The following is a 20,090-nucleotide window of genomic DNA, read 5'->3' on the forward strand; positions in this document are numbered from 1 at the left end:
CAGTAATTTGGATCTGATAGATACTCGGTCTCAGACGCTGTGTGGTGAAAAAGATGTACTGACTGACACAACGGAATGGCAAAAATCATGAGCCCTGGCCTGGTCTCTGGTCAGCTCTGAGCCAGATTCAGATGTATATATACATTAAAAGTAAATAAATAAAGATTTCCTGCTGCATCCTGATTCAGTATCCACTGGGCTGGATGCAATATTGCATTAGGGTCAACTTTTCTCTTATTGGTCAAGTTTCTTTTAAAAAAAACAATAAAAAACAACATTGTTTTCAAAATTTGCTTACCATATCGATTTAGTCGTTTTTACTCATTGTAGAAAGTTCTGATGACCCCTTTTGCCCATGACTGGAACTTTCCTCCTGTGTCTTTTGGTGTTAGCACGGACAAACATCAAGTGAACGTTTTATTGTTAGTAATGCTACAGTTTTCCATCAACTTAATTACTTGTTTACATTTTTTTTTTCAATTCACAAGAGAATTTGGTCATTTTTGTACACGTCAGAATAAGAAGTCAGATTATAATCAAAATGAGTAATTGCCCTGCCTGTGATAGCCGACACATTGTGTTTTTTATAGATACTCGTGCACTCAGAATACAAACCATAATTGTAGTGATAAGTTAAATGTCTTGAAAAAAGGCCCAGCACTCATTCCTGATTGGTTTGATCCATTCCAGGTATTACCATCAGCTTTAACAGACATTCCCAGAAGTTTTGGTAGCAGTCACTTAACACCAAAACATAGTAAAACCTGGAATATCTCAAATATGAAAGCTATATCGAGTCAACGTACTTGCCATGACAGATGTGCACATTAAACAAGCCTTGTGGAGCACCTCAACAGAATGCCATTAAGCTACGTTTGAACTACTACAAGGGGGGCAAATGTTAGTCTTATCCCCTCCACTACATGTCCTACCCTGGGCTCTTAAGCTCAGCATACAGGAAAACCTGACGATTGAGCAGATTTTAGCAAGGTGCTGTGCATTTAGTAAATGTAATGCTTAGCTAGGCCTCTCATGGCTTCTCCTGGGGCTTCAACTCTGTCCCTCATTCACATTGATAAAGGAACACTCCAGGAACTTTGAGGCAGGCTTGCTGCTGTGTTTCTACTCCAAGAAAGCAGCAACTGTACCGGAATTCTGAAGAAAAAAAAAAACCCTGCTAAAGACAGAACTCACTCTTACTAGTGTCATAATGATCCTTTTGTACTGTCTTGCACAATGTACACTGGAAACAGAAGGGAGGCTGCCACGCCTGTGTATTTTTAAAAGACATACATGATCTCAGGATTGAGAGAACAGGGACAGATATCTACAGCATCTCCTGGAGGGATCTTTTAGAATTCTCTTTATTGAACCAAAAATACAAACAAACAGAGCAGAACAGTAAGCTTGTTCCTGACTTGTTGCACAGAATAGCATTGCTTTTCAACCAATGAATTGATAGGTTGACCTCTATTCTACACCTGGCCGGTCCACGTGCTATGATATCTTTGCTGGGGTAAACAAGTTGGACAGATGAACCAATCAAAACAGTGCTAGCCGATACCGCCTCTTCAGTGCAACAAGACATAGGCAGGAGTCCGTTTCAACTTTCTGTGTGGAATCAAAAAGTCCTTGAACCCCAACTGTCTACTGCTTTCTCATTCAGTTCAAGATTTCCAATTGGTATGCCTTGATGTCAAAATGTGCCTCATATAGGTTTAAAAATATATTTTTTACATACATTTAGGAAGCTTGCTGCCTCTCAAGACCAGGTTGAGAAGTAAGGAATTGAGAATTTATACCTCCCTGCAGATGCAGGTGGGAGTAGGAGGAAGGCTGTGTAGGAGTAACCAAGCCAGAGAACTTCAAGGAGGGAGGAAGCTTGTGTGCCTGCAGTTAAAATTACCTTGAAGAATGCAAAGACACCGGTAAGCCATCCATGTCTGGTTTCTGATGTGAAACTAAGGCTGAATTATATAACATTTAGTAAACAGTCTCCAGTAATAATATTTTTGTGTAAAATTTAGTATGCTTGTGAGCATTTAATTGGCACAACTGACAAGAAGAGGGCCAAAGAAGTCAGTCGTTTACATGGTTTGGGTTAAAAGGAAATATACTGGCAACAGTGAGTAGGGGCATTAATGGAAGGTAAGGTTCAGATTAGGAAGCCATGTTATTTACACCATGAAGCTAAACATAATTCTGGCAGCCACAGAATGTTTGGGAGTTGCCATTGACAGGTACTGTCAAGATGGCAGCCCCCACACCAGGGAGTTAGAAGTAAGCCATAGCACAACAACCAAAACACAGAAACAATAAAGCCACATAAAAATTCAGTGTTATTTATTTTATTTTAAAATAAGTTTTTATTTAGATTTTTCATATTTGTATCCATGCCATTAAACCTTTTCAATATTCTCTCCCCAACACTTTGGGGAAAAAGAGTAAAATCTAAAAGATAGCCATTATTCATCTTCTATTTAACTTATTTTTTTAAATAAATTCTTTAGTAAATTTTTAGCATTATTTCCTAATTTACAAAACTTAAAAAAAATATTTAAATTAAAAAAAATGAAACGAGAAGCAGAATTTCTATGGAACTGGTAGTTCCGTAAAAATAAGAATTAAAAACAATAATAATAATAAAAATAAAATAATAATAATGCAAAAATATCAGTTGGAAGGAAGTGATGTCACAAATAAAAACACTTCCTGCCATTTCTGACAGCTCCCTTTGCAAAGCAGTGTGGGTAAGTATTTGCAATTTAAATATACGTTCCCTTAACTCCCCACACTGCAGCCAGTTAGTGGGACAGAAAGGCAACAGTTTTTTTTCAGATACAGGATGAAGAGATAGTATTCCTTTAAGGCAAGGCAGAGTTGGGTATAATCTGTTAAATTAGCTTCTACTGAAATTGATGAAGCTTTTATCTGCCTTGTGTTTTTCACGCCGAAAGAATATTAACATCTGCTTCTGCTTTAATTACTTTTAGGCAGCTCTAGCATCCACATCCTAATTCATTTTGGGTTATAGCATTAACTAGTTGTGAATTAAATTCAGGTGCTCTGTTGAATTGCTGTTTTCCCTTTTCTAAATGCAAGTGGGAGGACACACCTGATGGTTCCATGGTAACATACAGTAGTAACAAAGCAAAACATGTCTGAAATGAACCTTTCCTACATCAACCAAAGAGGTCTAAACTTGACCAGTGAGACCTTCCCCCTTCAACATTCAAATTAAATTGACATTGATTTTGTGGACTTCTGTTTTTCAAATGGGTCGCTCTGTGCTGTGGGGTTCTGATACAACATACAAGCCTATTTTAAAAATGTTCTCTGGCCAGTGTAATAGTCTTAGTAATAAGTAACAATGTAAGATTTGTTTAAACTGGTATCTTATGTTGTCTCATTGTTGACGTTATATTTTAATTTAAAATTGGAAATTAAAAGTTAGACATTTGGGCACTGGTAAGCTACTATTACAGCTACCTGAAAACTGCCTCAAGTCTAATTACCCTTTGGTTGTATTATTCAGGAAATCCTGGAATTATCATTACTACAAAATAAAAAAGTACAAAATCATGCAAAGATAAAGTCAGATCTGTTAAGTCTGCTACCTGTATTTGAAGCATTAGTTTGTTTGGTTTCATCATCGCAGTCCAGATTTTACGATATTCCCCATTATCTTTTTGGAAGTGGATCTTCCGAGTGCAGATCTAATCTGTCTGCCAATGTCACCTCCTTATCAGCAGCCACACACCAGCTTCCTGCAACTCTTCTTTTCTTTCAACCCATTTCCCTCAAGGCCAGCCCTGCCAGTCTGCTGTTAAATGCTAGCTTGCATTTCAGAAACGCTTCCAAAAGTAACGTTGCAAACTAATACTAACAGTCATATCCAACGGCTTGCCGTGGCATCCTCAGTTATATCAGCTCAGGCCAGTTTTCTTTTAATGTGTTTATGAACGCTGTTCGAGTGCGGGGTGCCTTGCTTTGCCCTGTGGGACTCTCATTCAGTGAGTGGCAGGATTTAAACTGTCACTGCCAGATTAGATGCCACTGTCCAGGCTTTACCAATAAGATATAGTAGCTGTGATCCTTGTGCCCACAAGCACTATCTGTATATAGCTGCATATAGGTGGCCAGAGACTTGGTTCCCCTTTATATTAAGGATCTTTGGCAATATTACAGACCCCTTTCTCAGACTGAATAGGAAGTGCAGCCCCTCCCCACCTCCAGCAGGACAACCTCCAGGCAGGCAGTGATCTACAATGACCCAGAGAGGCAGGCAGTGACCTACAGAGACCCAGAGAGGCAGGCAGTGACCTACAGAGACCCAGAGAGGCAGGCAGTTATTTACAGCGAGCCCCAGAAAGCATCTGCTCCTCTGCAGCAGGAACAGGCTGCCAACTCCAGCCCTCAAGAGCCACACACAATACAGGGTTTTATTCCAGCCATGTCCTACAAACAAGTTTAGATAAAAAAAAAAAAAAGTAGCCTGCCATTAAATAAGTAGCCCATCTAGGGTGCCGATAGTTTTAAGAACTGGCTTTTATATGTAGTGCACGTGAAAGCAACGCATAACTAAAAGTAATATTCAGAGCCTGATTGGATCTGCACTCGGGATTGAGTTTCACATCTATGTTCTATAAGTTATTTTCTATAACAGATATTTGAAGCAGTTTCTCAGAATGATCTTGTATTAAAAGGATGGTAGACAGTTGATATGGTCTATACTTAAAATGATTATTGTCGTGCATAGCTGGTAAGTGGAATTGCAGTTTTCCCCCCCCTCGTCCTACTTTTCCAGTGTTAGAGTTTGAGACTGGGGTCCCTAAAGTCTACATCTGTCCCGTTGCCTTGCGTGAGGAATACTGTCTCTTCAAAAGCCGTTTTAATTAATTTATTTTTTGTACAAAAACATAACAAATACAGAAAATGCACCAAAACCTTGGATTTCAAGAAAAAAAAAAAAAACACTCACTAACAAAAAATAAACGCAATCAGGACAAGACGTTTACAAGCACAAAGTGAACAATGGCTGTTATTTACAAATACACAGCAGTCCTTCAAGTTTCCAGTTGTCAAATAAAAACCAATATATTTAAAAAGGAAAAGATTTAAAACACAGCGCATTGCTCTGAGGACGACAGTTAACACATTCACACATAATATATATATTTATATTTCTTTGTTTCGTTTTGCTTTTAATATGTACATCGATTACAGGGAGGCAGAGACGCAGCGGAAAAAAGGGCTCACTTAATTTTTTTTTTTTTTTTTCTTTAAGACACACGCACACACACAGGGCAGCCCCATCACCAGTCTGCATCCTCCTCTATGTAATAATCAGGTGGAGAAGTACCATCAAACAGGCCTGGATCCATGGACTTGCGCTGCTTTCCCCTGGCAAAGACCCGTGACAAGGAACCCAGACCCATCTTCTCCTTCTTCTTCTTGCGCTTCTGGTCTTCCAGATCCTCCAGTGACTGCACAGGGGGAAAGACAGGCATGTAAGAAACAAACGATATGGAAGCTGACCAACATTGTGACGAATCACCATAACGTGCTGTACCGACACATGGAATGTAACTTTCATCACGAGAATCTCAAAGCGCACGGCACAGCGTACAACTGTTGAGCAATCACTGAAGTACATCCACCTCTGGGTTTGAATGTAGGAGCCACCTGCATCTGCCCACCACACATTAACTCTGATTTTGTTTTGTCTCAAAATATTTTTGTTGGTGTTTTTTTTTTTTCTACAAAGTGGATTGGAGTAGAAAGCTAGTTATCAGCAGGTACTGTGGGCTGCAACATTTCAAATAGTGTCTCTCATCTCAGAAGGTGGTGGCAAGCGTTCTAACCACTGGCTTGTTTCCAAGTTTAGACTTTGGACTGGGAAGGAGGGCAGTGTAAAACTATTCACCTCTTTCCCCACCAATCTGTTAAAGCTGGATGCCACTGGAACATTTCAGTTGGGCAGTGTATGTTAGTAGCAATGCAACAATCGATTAATCAGGTATTGGTTACCATTGCTTTTATATTGCCAGCCTCAATGAAACATTCATCAATTGATTTGTCGTCCTATTTACAGCCTCATGTACCTATCTACCCAGCTTTCCTTGTGCATTTCTCAACTAAAGCTCTTCCGTTTGGATTTCATTTGTGATGAGAAATGGCTTTATTATTTTTAGTAATAAATTCTCAATGTATGTTTTTGTGGTGAAGAGCCTACACACATTTAGTTTGTGCTTCATGCTTTTGTATGATAGTGTTATCAATGAATCGATTATTGGTGGTATCTGAATAGGAATTTGGTGGCTGCGCATGTGAGGAATATCCATTTCTCTTGGCTGAAGACTTAAGTAACATTACAGAAGAGTGCCCTGACTATATCATCGTTGTGGGAACCAATAATTTGGCACACAAGACAGTACGCTACACATTTCAGATTAGCACCAAGTAAATGATTCTACTGCTGGTGCCGTGCAAAAACAATTATTATTGTTCCTGTAATTCTGGGTATGCAGTTACTGATCATAAACCTCTATTTCCAAAGCTTGTTTTTGTGCAGTGAAGAGTGACGGCAGTTTTATTCTGAAATAAATTGTTTTAGGTTGGGAGGGAGGAGGAGCTCAGTGGTTAGAGCTGTTTGTTCAGAAAGACATGTTGAAGCATTTTTATACTCAAGGAACAAAAGATCGCCCACAAACCCTGTTTTTTTTTCTCTTTTTTTTTTTAAACTTACTTTCTAGCATTTATTACATACTTTAATAGGATCAAAGTTTTACTGGCCTCAGTGGGTCATGAAAATACAATCCTCTTTAAATTTCTAACCTGGCTACACTCATCCAGAAACTCATCTTTCTTAAACCTTACAGTACAAGCATTTCACTGCTCCCTGTGGATTAGGGAAATGAGGTCCAGCCCACTCTGACAAATAAACCCGATTCATTAAATCAAAATACATGGAATTAGTTTCAGATATGCAAATCCTGTGCCGTTCACTGTGTGCCAGACTGTGACACATCCACACTGGTAATATAAAATCATTTGTTGGGTATCACTAATAGTTGTGCTTCCCAGGGGTTTCAGGTCTAGTTCCGTTGCATCGAATTTGCACTAGCAATGTTACTACTGCATGCTTAAGCTAAGCATGGCTGAACCCACTCAGATGCAGGTGCAATCTTATTATACCACATAACATTCCTGGGAACAGATTTATAAAAGGAGCAGTAACTGGAGGATTTTTGGGGTACCATGCTGCCCATTAAGGAAGCAGGAGCAAAGGCTGGCGCTACACACCAGACGCAATGCGATTTTTCATCGGACGACAAAATACTTTCACAGTGACATGACCATACACACCTGAAGCGACACAGATGCGATCTATAAAACTAAAAAAAAATTGCTGTTGACAAAACTATGATCAAGACTACGATTGTCATAAAGCTCTGGGTATTTTTACACAAGTATTATTTTTCTCTCCGTCATTTTGGATACTGCTTCACCCTGGTGGAATGTGCATTGAAGCTGTTCTCTTATTACTCAATGCCCTAGTTGTAGTGCGAAAAAAAAAAAAATCCTATTTATTTCGCATCGCTCCAGTGTCCCTGGGGTGGAAAGATACTTATCAAAAGCATAGGTTCTATTAATTTTGTCGCATCGCTGCACATTTTCACTTGTTGCATCGAGTCTGGTGTGTAGAGGGCTTTAGGGTTGTAAGGGTTGCTTTACAAATTACCAATTTAGAAAACAGTGTTTTACTTGTAATGTTTGTATGCCCTTGTCTGTGCTGAATGGGGTGAGCCACCATTTGAGCAACTTAAAATGTTACAACTGAACATTTGTATTACACTTTCTCGACCCCCATATGGGGAAAGACATTGCAGGAAATGAAATGCTCACTCTCTGTGGATTTCTTGTTAATGAATACTGCACAATGCTGTTTGTGTTTTATGTACTTACTTATTTATTTTAAAATTGCTCATGCAGATCTGTGTGCTCTTTCTATTTCAGCCGATTGCACTGGCGTGCATAAATATTGAAGCTGTAATTAATGCTACAGGCAATACCCCAAAGTATTAATGGCTGATCCCTACAAACAGAAGCTCTGCAAAACCCCTCAAGGTTACCATCAGCTGCTCATTTCTAATGAACAGTGTCTTGTACACATGTTTGTACCAGATCATGTACTACTTGCAATTAGAAAATGGAGTAACGGCTTCTTTCTTGCCACCCTCCCATACAGGCCAGTGTTATGCAGAGCTCTTGATATGGTGGGCTGGTGCACCGTTACTCCACTCCCAGCCACTGAACTCTGTAGCTCCTTCAAAGTGATTGTTGGCCTCTCTGGCTTCTCTCACAAGTCTCCTTCTTGTTTGAGTGCTGAGTTTTGAGGGACGGCCTTTTCTTGGCAGTGCCTGGGTGGTGTGATGCAGCTTCCACTTCCTGATTATTGATCCAACTGTGCTCACTGGGATATCCAAACACTTGGATATTATTTTGTACCCTTTCCCTAATCTATGCATTTGTATTACTTTATCTCTAACTTCTGTAGAATGCTCTTTGGTCTTCATTTTCCTTCAGATTCACAGCCTGACCAATGATCCTTCAACAGTGGGGTTTTTATCCAGAAAATGTGACAGCAACTTTAATGGTTCACAGGTGGAGGCCAATGGTAAGGTAATTGTGTCCTCATTAGGGCAATTTCTTTCATTGGTGTAAACTGGAAGCTTCCACAGCACAGGGGTTGAACACTTATGCAAGCAAGATATTTCAGTTTTTTATTTTTCTTAAAAATATTTCCCAACATAAAACCAATGTCAGCTTACAATAATTGATTTTGAGTTTCAGTGTTTTAAAATAAAATATCAAACAGAACGAAATTTCAATGTACCATTTGTAATTCAGTAATATGAGAGAATTGGTCAGGGGTCTGAATACTTTTGCAAGGCACTATATATATATATATATATATATATATATATATATATATATATATATATATATATATATATATATATATATAATTTTCTAATAGCAATAGAACCCTCATAAGAGGGCTTCACCGTCTAGTAAGGCCTTTCTCGTTATGATAAACGTCCTCGCCTTTGGCTCGGGGCATTTAACGGCACAAGGTGGGCTTTACCAGACAGTAAAGCCCTCTTCTTCGGGTTCTATTACTTAAGTAGTCTGATAATACTGACTTCCAAAGGAACAAGTGTTGCGTTTTCATGGAATGGCCCACACACATTTGAGGTAATCTGTATTCCACTTTAGAGAACATGGCTCCTGGTGTCCAAACTCCTGCAATGTATGTGTGTAAGGGCCTTACGTTGCACAGGGAGTGCGTCCGATGGCGGGGCGAGTTGATGTCACTGGGCGTGGATGAGCGGTCTCCGTCGACAGCGGAGGCGTCGGAGATGGTGGAGGGCTGCCGCGAGTGGCAGGGGCTCACTCTCACTGCTGTAGACAAACACAAACACAGTCAGGGGTTCAAACCACTTCAAACAGGATTGTAGGTCAGAACGGATTGATGTCATTATTTGTGACCTGATATATATATAGAGCACATTCATATTATTCATAGACCATTGCTTTCAGTGTTTTGGCAGGCTGGTTTGGTATAATAATCTGCAATTGTGTGTGTTTCCCTACCTTCCCTACCACCAAGAAGGAGTATACACTGTACAGTAGTTCAACTCAATCTGACAGCAATCACAGAAATATCCAATTGTAACATAATTAGAATATATTTTATTTTAATCTAATATTTTTTGGAATTCTGATTAATATACCAATTGACCCTGGGAGAAAAATAGGGGACCAAAAAAAAAAAAAAAAAAAACCTGCAAGTAAAAAAATGGACAAGGTGCTGTGTGTGGGAAAGGCAATTAAGAGAGGTGGTTTGGAGAACAAAGAAAATATCTGTGGGGGAAGCAAGGCTTTTCCCCCCTCTTTCTTTCTATGGTTAGTTTTTAGTTTTTTTTTAATTCATTTTTTATTTACCAACCAATACCAAGCATGTGTTACTTTTTGAGTTTGAGGAAACTGTTTAGATGCAATCTTTCTGCATTAACTCCAGTACGTAGCCTGAAATGGTTTAGTTAACCAGTATACTTCTGTGTGGACTCCACGCTCGATGAGCACTGCGTACACTGCCGAGACGAAGAAACCCGTTTACTTCAGCTTTTAAAGAGGACTTTCTATTCAAGTGAAGGAGCTGGATTACGGGTTCCTCTTCCCTTTAATCAATCAACGAAGCAAGTTATGTTATTATAAAACATGAAAGGAGATATTATGGAGTAATATATTTGCAGAGTAACATTGACAAAAGTAACATAATTGGAGGCACACACATTTCGCCCCAGTATTTCCGTTTCCTAAGCTTCTCTCTTTCGCTAAGTGTTGACATTGACTTGACCTTCCCTGCTTCTTTCCATATATCAGATACTGTTGTCTTTCTGATGGACCTGCATCCCGGCGTGCACGATAGTGCTGTTGTTTTTCTGCAGCAGAAAGTGCCATTTATCTAAAATCTACATGTAAAGAAAAGATCATGTCTGACAATACACTCTGTGGCCCCTTTACCTGTCATCTTCTCTGCTGCTACAAGAGAACAAGCACCAGGCTGCACTGCGAGGTGACCTGCATTGAAATCTAACCCCATTGCCTCTTACCATGCTTAGTGGAGTCCTCTCATATACAAGAGAGTCTGCCAGCTGGCTTTGCTACATATGCACAGTGGGAGCTACGAATGTTCCATCACTTGGCATTTTCAATCCAATTATTATGATTTTTACCATCTAAATATGACGGTTGAAGATGAATGAAATGCACATTAACCACCCCTCCCCAATACAATTCAAGGCACTCTATCCATAAAAAATACAGTAAAGTGTAGCTTCAGATTTCATTTTGTAGTCCTTTTTACAGACAGGTGACTGAAACACTGGAAAATGTTAATCTATCAAACCTTAATTGGGAATACGCCTGCTTACTTGTGTAGTTTACTGGAGCACTCTTCATCACTCTACAACTTAAGATCCACTCATTTCAGTTTGCAGCAGCCAATGACTGGAATGAGTTTCAACACAAGTAAATATTAGAAAGGTATGTGAGGTTGCTTTTAGCCGTAGGGTCGACTCATTGCTGACTGACATCTATACCTGCTAAGTTGCTGCTGAGTGTTTATGTTTCATGATTGTGTTTTTTACTCCTCATTTATTGTGTTTGAAGTTGTTTGCTGTGGTGGTGGGAGCCTCCTGCCAGGTCGTCATTGGAAATGAGAATTTGTTCTCAATTGACTCATCTGGATCAATGAAGGTTTTGATTGATTGGGTGGTTGACTGATGTATAATGCTTGCAATCCTTCCATTTGTTTTAAAGCTTTGCTTATTAACCATTTAAATATGCCATGGATAGCTTCAGTGAGTCTAGATTGGTTCCCTCTTGGCCTTACATCTGGCACCATGGATACCTTCTGTGCTAGTTCATCATGATTCATACCATGCCCAAAACAGACTCAGTGAATTACAAATGAAGAATTAGAAGTCATTTGCCAGGTATTTGTCACATTTATATGACATGGAGCACTTTAAGTAATGATATAAATAATACATTGTCTTGTGCAGATTACCAATTAATAATAGGACTGAAATAATTAGAAAGGACTTGAAAAATGCTATATAGTTCCCCATTTAAAATGATGGATTATTTGAATCCAATTGCCTCAGCAAGAAGGAAACGGTTGTTTAACTTCTTATTACTTGCTACGACGACATCTTTTAAATTAAGTGAATGAATTTCTACTTGACCGGGCTTGGAGCAAGTGACGGCAATCACTCCACTTAAAAAGCAATTCATATCCCTGAGATCCTTCTGAACTCTCCTATGAGGAAACTCTATGAAGGAAACCCAAAGGTAACCTGGGTAACTGGGTGTTGCTAATAATGACCTGTAATACAAATGTGCACTGGAGCAGGCGTGACACTTTAGAACTGAACTTTAGAACTGTTCTGGACTATTGTAAACTGGTTACTTACAAACCTGCCTGAATATAATTACCTGTTATTCACTGTTCTGTGCTGGATGGTGTCATAAACAACATTGTATAACCCCCTCTGTGACCACAATAAGACCTTTAGCTAGCCGTCTGGAAGAAGGGCGGTCTGTCTAGCCACGGATTCCCAGAGGTTTCATTTCCCATACTAACCTGAATGTTAACGGACCACGCTGGCATCAAAGTGAGCGAGCATAGGTTTGCCGAATGGCCTTTTCTCGTTCTTGAATTTCTTATGTTCTTATGAATGATAAAGGTAAACACTAGTGATGGGCACCAATATCGACATTTTGATATGATATCGAAATCATTCAATATCGCGATATCGTGGGATTTAAAAAAAAAAGAATTGCAATTGTGATATTATATTTTTCTGTGTTTCATATCGTTGCCCACCACTAGTAAACACCTCTCATTGGTCTTCCCCTTATCTTGATGGAGGACTGGCAGCAGGGTTGCCAACTGTCGCCAGAATCTACGGACACTTTAAGCCAGGTCAGGTCTTTGAACTCGCCTCTCTAACCGCAAATGAATTGATTTTATTGAGCATGTAACGTGAGTGTAAATTGCATGCGCTGTCACTAAAGGAATGGAATTGTTTTGCTAACTATTACTAAAAGCACACACCTGTCTAGGGGCGGGAATTACTTCCTGTGAGGATCGTTTCCATCAATCAGACCTATATAGCTTGCTGATTTGCTGTATTTGTCTGATTGGGGCGGGACTGTGCGAAGCAGAATAAGCATTACATTAATATAAACTTCACCCCAAGGTTAAACGAGAAAGAGTGAGGGCGAGTGCATAATTCTCTATAATGACGGAACTGCACTATTTTGATACATATTGTTTACCATATAACATTTCAAGCAATATGATTTTAATACATGTTATGATGCTCTCCGGATAGAATTGCCACCGCAGTTAAACACTGAACACATTTATTGAAGCCGCTCACGCAATCACACCCACTTTACTTGTTGATTTAACATCAATTCATTTGTGGTTTAGTAGCGAGTTAAAAAACCTGACCTGCCTTAAAGTGTCCGTAGATTCTGGAGCCACAATCATGATATTTATATCCGCATGTCCTGGGTCACACATCAACTGGGGGACTGCTCCTTAAAAATCAACTGGGGGATTTCTCCAACATAGAGAAAAGAAAAGGGTTTTTGGGAAGGACTTTACTAGTATTGCGCACCGTAATACATTAAGGAGGAGAACTGGAAATGCAACCCCTACTTGACCTGAGACACGGATAAAATAAAAAAAATGAAAATCGCAAAGTTGTTTAAAAAGTAATTTGCAGCAGTATAGGAAGTACAGTCAACACTGGTGGTCTATTTGGAGAATGAGATGTGGGCTGCGTTTTTTCTCACCTGGCCTGTCCGCTGCGGCGTGTGGCTGGTGCACGTGGTACAGGCTCTGCTGGCTCTGGCGGATGGCTGCGGTCAGAGGCAGGTCGGCCTGCATCACCCACTCCTGGTTGCCGTTCAGCAGCGTCTCGGCGGGCATGGCCAGCGAGTGCCTCTTGGGAACATCCTTGGTCAACGTGGCTAGAGACTGCTTCGCCTGCAGAGGAGAAACAGAACCAGCAATCAGCCCCAGCCTAGATCCAAAAGGAACAGGCCTCCATGTTACAATAACTATTCATACCTACAAGGTACAGACACTGCACTGGGCATGTACGCTTCTCTGCAGTCATGTGACTATATCACTTTGGAAACAATGTTTGTTACTACACTGACAGAAAAGGTATGTGTTAATCTTAGCATCTACAATATATATTGTTCTGGTGGTGAGCATGTTGGCATGTTGGGCTGTGTGAACTTCCTATACCGGCACACAGCCAACATGTTTTATGACAGCTCTGAACCACCTCACGAGGTAGATCAGACATGGCACAGACCGTCTTAATGGCCTGTGTAAAGAGCTATGCCACACTGAAGTACTATAGTGAGCGTGGATTAAAAGGCAACATCCCATGTGACTTTATACCAGACGTACATACAAAAATACATCACCGTGTTATAAAGCATCCTTTATATAAAGAAAATATCGACTGTATTTTTGCACTCTGCTGCTGTTGTCTGTACAGCAGGAATCTTTCTTTTAACGGTATCCTCTTCTTATAAAATGCGAGACCTACAGTGTGCCTGAAGCTCCTGCAATTTGGCACCAAACAGGTTGTTAAACTGTATAATATGACTGAAAATTAAAAGCAAACAAAATGCAGCTACTCATGATCCCTTTAGCTGTGTGAAAGGGTTATGACAGAAAGTCTGCATGTAGTAAAATGATTTGTTAAATTATAAGGGAGCCTGGAGGTAATTCAGTGCCATCTTACAAGCACACGTTTTTGTTTGTGAAAATATAAAATACAATGTATCTGTCCACAGGGATTCTTACCAGGCTGTGTTCTACATGTTGGTACACTTTTAAAGACTAGAAGCAATCCAGTTGTTCTAAATTGATTGCGTTGCGTTCAGGTCGATAAAACAGTAACACAAGTAACTAATCAGCAGTGCCTTCCTGTAGCTGGATTGCAATTCCAGTCAGGGCCCTGTATTATTCATCAGTGGTGGCTGTGATTGCCATATTGTCTTGGCTTATTTTATAACAAGTCTGCTGCTTTCTCTCCAATTTCGAATGTCCAACTGCATTCCCTCACAGCAGCAATTCTCCACAACAGCTCTGAAGAACTGAAGGTCTGTGGGCATCCTGTGATCCCACGACCAATCCAACTGCCTCTTTACACCCAGGAGGTCCAGAACGGGGTCAGTGAGCTACAGTACCAGGATCTCACCAGAATGACCGTCCACAGTATCTTACATTTATTTGTAACTTTCAATTTAGAAAACTATTCAAGTAAATTGGTTTGAGGAACTAAGCTACCCATCCTAATAGAGCAGAGCACAGCAGGAACTGGAAATAAACAGCTTCCAGAGCAAAAAGGGATCATGGGAACCGTAGTTTTATTTAAATATAACTCTTCTATATGACCTACATTCCTTGGGACATCAGTTTTAATGTTCCCACACACAAACTTGCAGCAAGGTGCTAAAAGGGTAATACATGTGATTCATCCGCCAAATATTATCTTTCTTGATTTGAGATAAAACAGAAAGATAGCTCACACATTGATAGTCATTGATTAGTTAAAACACCAGCAATTAAACCAGACAGAGAATACAGTATGCAAGGCAAAGAAACATCACACCTTAAACACCGTAGACAGCAAGCAGTTCAAAACACATTGACCCTGTTATTATTATGATTGTGTTTGTCCAGTTACACTCACAGTTGCCAACATTAACCTTACTTCTGTCTGATCGCCTCTTTCCCTTTAAGTAGGGATGCTACGGGGGTTTAAAGGCTGGAAACTAACTAGAGAAAAACACATTTCAAAACTGGGCGATAGGCGATTCCTTTCTGAAACTCTCTGGAGGTAACTTGATATGAACTATTTCACTAGAGGCTAACATTGGCAGCTATGGGTGTGCAAACAAATGCATCTCAGTTTTCCCATTCAGTGTTAATCATTGTGGGTTAGTAAACATGAAGACGTGCAAATTGTTCCCAAATTCCAACAAAGGATCAAAGAATCACAGGATGAACACCACTACAAAGGGCAGGTGGCGGTGGATATGTGGTGCGGCTCAATCTCATTCCGAACACCCCTAAATTTCTACCCAGCAGTGCTGTGAGCAGGCTCTCTGTCTTACCGCCATCACCCTCGAGGGGGGCTCCTTCTCTGCGGAGCGATCAAACACACGATACTCCTTTTTCTGAGCCACACAGTTACTCATCTGGGGAGACAGGGCACACATACTGTAGGACACTGAAGCGCTGGGTGGGGGGCCCCGTGAACTGCCAGGCGATCTGCTTCCACAAGACCAGTCACTGCCAGCAAACCCCGCCTCCTTTAGAGGGTCATCTAAGAACATGCTAACAATCTAGACACATTGAAGAGAAACTTTGTATGGATCTGAAATGCCAGTTATTAAACACCTGCATTATTCTTTTTCTTTCGATTCTGTGTTAGAAATTGGAGAGAAGACAAGTGTGAGAGCCCGTTTGAGGCAACAGGGATGCTTCAAACTTTTTAAAAAGTCACCAGGATGTGATGACTGAAACAAAAAATTATCTACAAATTCATTCCCAGCAAGATGAAGAATTCTGTAGTTAAGATAACTGATTTTTCCGACCCGTACCAAGTTTCTCTTTAAGTGCTTTTTGCCCCTATCAGGAGTATAATTGGTTACATTTCATTATTAACGACATGGTTGGCACAGACAGCTATAGTGTTTCCAAGGTAATACAGTACCTGCTCCAAACAAAATGCTAGTTTACAGAAAACATGTTTGTGTTTTCTCAGTATGCAAGTGAAACTTCTCATCTTATGTTTGAATCTGTATTTAACCAACACTGCTGACAGCTTGTGTACTCACCCTGTCCCCAGTGAGGTATTTCTCTTTCTTTTTTTTTTGTTTACAGCCTGATGTACAAAATACTGTAATGTCACACTTTGTAAAATAAAAAAGGTAGAATCATGTTGTTACCACTTGAAGTGCTGGTTTTGCCTTTTTGCCTGCAGCAATGCTAGAACTAAACTGAAGGTGGAATTCTACAATTCAAAATCCTGGCCTTCATATTGTATACTTTTGAACCTACAAAATGTATAATGACATACAAAAATAGTCCTACCAGACTAGCAGTATTGAAGGAGGACCTTTCTACTTTTAAATGGTTCCGTGGGAAGTCATAACGAGCAGGTGTTACTGTATAGATGGGTCCAGTGCTTTATTGGCACAATCTGACTGCAGTATGCTTGTGTGAGGGTGTCCACAGAACAGGTCCGGCTCTCTTACCATGGCGAGCTCGGCCTCCAGCTCCTTGATCCTGTTCTCTTTCAGGTCGAGCTGCGAGCGAAGGGTGCTTGCGTGCTCCGTCGCCTCTTTGGCTTGCCGTCGGAGGTCCCACTTCTCTCGCTCCAGCAGGTCCTTCTCTTTTGCCAGGGCTTTCACTGCGTCTTCACTCTCCTGAGGGACAGAGAGAGAGAAATCAGCCAACAGCAGAAAACAGACATGTTCCATCAACGGCAACCCTGTACCTGCAATTAACTGCCGAGTCTGCTCTGTGATATAGAGAGTCAGGGCTGTTTGCTTCTGTGTTTGTTTTATAGGGGAGCACAGATTACCATAATATAGCAGTCTCTTTTTAGTCTTTCTTGAAACATCTTTAAAACCTGTTCATTGTGCAACAGTTTGGCATACATTGTACTACTTAATGCTGTCTTTAAAATATACTGGAAAACTGAGTTGAAGGTAATCACATCTACAGTAACACCTGCCTTGGTTCACTTTCTTACAGCAAACCAGAAAGACCTCTGAGATAAGAACCCCTTTTTGGAAAAAAATAAAAACAAATAATTCTGTTAGAAACATAACAGAATATGAAAACAGTACTACAACAAATACAGCGATACTGAAGAAACCTTTTTTGTACGTATCAAATAATTACACAGAAACAATGCTTACATTTGGAAGTTTGATTGAAGGGCATTCAAACATCGAGTTCAAAGGTGAAAAGCATGAGAATTACCCTGCTACACCTCAAATTACTTTTTAAAATGGCAAGCCATCACACATCACACATGCTTGTATTTTAAGTCCATCATAGATACTTTGTGTTTGAACTTCATACCTATACTGTGTGTAAGACAGGACAGGTTATTTATTAATTTGACAGACTGCACCACCCAGTAAGGGCCACCATGCACTGAGATTTTGCTTCAGTAAAAAACATCACCAATCTCAGCACAGCCGGGGAGAACAGATGGAAGCGGTAAGATGGAAGGTCTCTTCCAGAAACCACACTCTGTCAGTAGCCCACTTCTGCAACATAACAAGCTGTCAATCAGAATGCAACCCCATTAACAGAGGTGCCTAACGACAGCGCCTGCCGTCTGATTTCATTTGGAGCTTGTCGCCTGCTGCTTCCCTTCGAACAGCCTCTCTCACGATGAAGAATTCCAACCTGCCAGATCACAGCTGGGTGTTCTGAGCAACCCAAAGTGGTCAGCTTGAGCTAGTGCAGACTCAACACTCCCACCAAGCTCTCCGTGCTCCATCTATCTTGCATCAGATGAAAAACCTTGATGACACGGCAGATTACTGTGTCCCACAAAATCAAACGTTCAGGGTCGTATTGACAAAGCATTTACCATGTGCCAAGTTAACACAAGATTATTTTTTCCTATCTGCACCCTTACTAGTTCTGTAACATTAGCAGGTTGTTTTACAAAAAACGCAATAGTAGCACAGTGGGAAATGTTTTGTGAATATGGCCCTCCATGTCATACTAAAATGCATTTCTTTGGGCACTCTGTGCACTCAAATGTATCATACACAAGTATGCATACACACAGAAGGGTGCCTCATAATCTCACAATACTTCTATAGGTATAAAATGTGTATAAAAATCAACAACTGTGTTACTGTAACCCAAAGAGGTATGGTCTGGAGAAGATACAGGGAAGTTACTCTGTTTACCATGTGGAGCGTAAGACAGACAGATACATTTTGAATGAAGACCCTAAAGAGGCACTGATTGCCTATTCTTTGTTTAGACTCTGCAGATGTAGATTCTAGATTTAGTACCGCAATGAAAAGGGGAGGCGCAACATATCCCCCTTCATCGCACTTCTTTTTGCCAGCTCTTACTTTTCTGTGCTGCTCGTAGTTGCGTATAAAGTCCCGCAGCTGCTCCTCGCGGCTCTCCAGAGTGGCATACAGCTGCTGCATCTGGTTCACCAAGTCCGCTTTCTCTGCTTTCAAGCGCTTCCTGTCTGCCTTCATGGCTGTGAAGAGTAAAACAAGGTCCGCATTTCAGAACATGAAGGGATATAAAGCAAGGCGGAAGTTATACACAATATACAGACACTATAAAAAGATACATGGCCTTACTCACATCCTGCAGAATGAGTTATTGCATTTTGTGAATAAAATAGATTGTAATGTTTATTAAACTATTCTAGACTGGTGTTGGCTGCTTCGGTTTTGCCTCAGAAGTGTGTGAGGTCATGGGTGAGTATCAAAGATTGCTGGGAGTCACGCAGTGACAGACACAAGATTCTTAGCAGCTTGAAAATCATATAGTATCATGAGGCAAGCTCAAAAAAATAATACTTGGTGAACAGCATTGCATTCAAGGTAAAATGGTAATACATTCATTTAAAATCTTTGTTTCTATGTGCCTAAATGAGACTACTTTGTCAAGGAATCTATTAAATATGAGGGAAAAAAGTAATCACTAAATAGCAGAAAGCAGTCTTTGTCCTGGCATTTTAGATTATATGTATGTATGTATGTATGTATGTATGTATGTATGTATGTATGTGTATATATATATATAATGATTTAATTCTAAATAAATACTAAAATGGTACAAATCAGGCTCCACAGAAAAAAAAAGTCCCAGTATTTTATAAGTCTTTCTTGTCTTCAATAAATCAAGCAGCTGCAGTTTGGCTCATGCTCATTACTCAAATAAACCCCAGTAATTGAATGACATTCAGCACATACACTGGAATGCTCGCTCTAACTTGCAAATGAAACTGCGAGTGTACAAGGACACCTCGCTCTGCAGTGCGGCAGCTCTCAATCCCAGCACCACGGAGTGCATGATGAAGGTCAGGCCACATGGAGAATGGCCCCGGATTTGCAGAAGCAAATGCTGCACAGTTCACTGCTTACTGAAGCACAGCGGGTACACGAAAGCCCACACCATTGCTAGTAAGAGGCAGGGTCAAAGGATTACGAGAACCATTTCATTGGATTTATTTTCACAAAAAAACAAAAAACACACCCAACAATTTAAAATGCCAAAGAGTCAAAGATTATGCAGCGAGCTGTAGTGGAATCTTTAATCCAACAACACAGGCATCCAAACTGAAAGGAAACTAAGTATGTACGTTACAAACATTTAATCACAACTCTAAATCCCAAATTTGCAGCAAACAGTATCA

General features: G+C 40.2%; 1 protein-coding gene across 2 annotated transcripts in view; it reads right to left on the reverse strand.

Annotated features, from left to right (window-relative positions):
* Positions 1–2,332: 2,332 nt before the first annotated feature.
* LOC131696661 (kazrin-like) overlaps positions 2,333–20,090 on the reverse strand; it is a 312,029-nt gene continuing 294,271 nt past the window's right edge. The window contains exons 6-11 of one of the 2 annotated variants that reach the window (XM_058993389.1): positions 18,787–18,923; positions 16,933–17,103; positions 15,787–15,870; positions 13,441–13,633; positions 9,338–9,468; positions 2,333–5,486 (exon numbers count right to left, since the gene is read on the reverse strand). In XM_058993389.1, the coding sequence (XP_058849372.1) occupies positions 5,316–5,486; positions 9,338–9,468; positions 13,441–13,633; positions 15,787–15,870; positions 16,933–17,103; positions 18,787–18,923 (887 nt within the window). In that variant the 3' untranslated portion in view covers positions 2,333–5,315. The remainder of the gene's footprint in view (positions 5,487–9,337; positions 9,469–13,440; positions 13,634–15,786; positions 15,871–16,932; positions 17,104–18,786; positions 18,924–20,090) is intronic. The other variant, XM_058993390.1, reaches the window with a different exon arrangement.

Source organism: Acipenser ruthenus, chromosome 20 (assembly GCF_902713425.1).
Source record: "Acipenser ruthenus chromosome 20, fAciRut3.2 maternal haplotype, whole genome shotgun sequence".
Lineage (NCBI taxonomy): Eukaryota > Metazoa > Chordata > Actinopteri > Acipenseriformes > Acipenseridae > Acipenser > Acipenser ruthenus.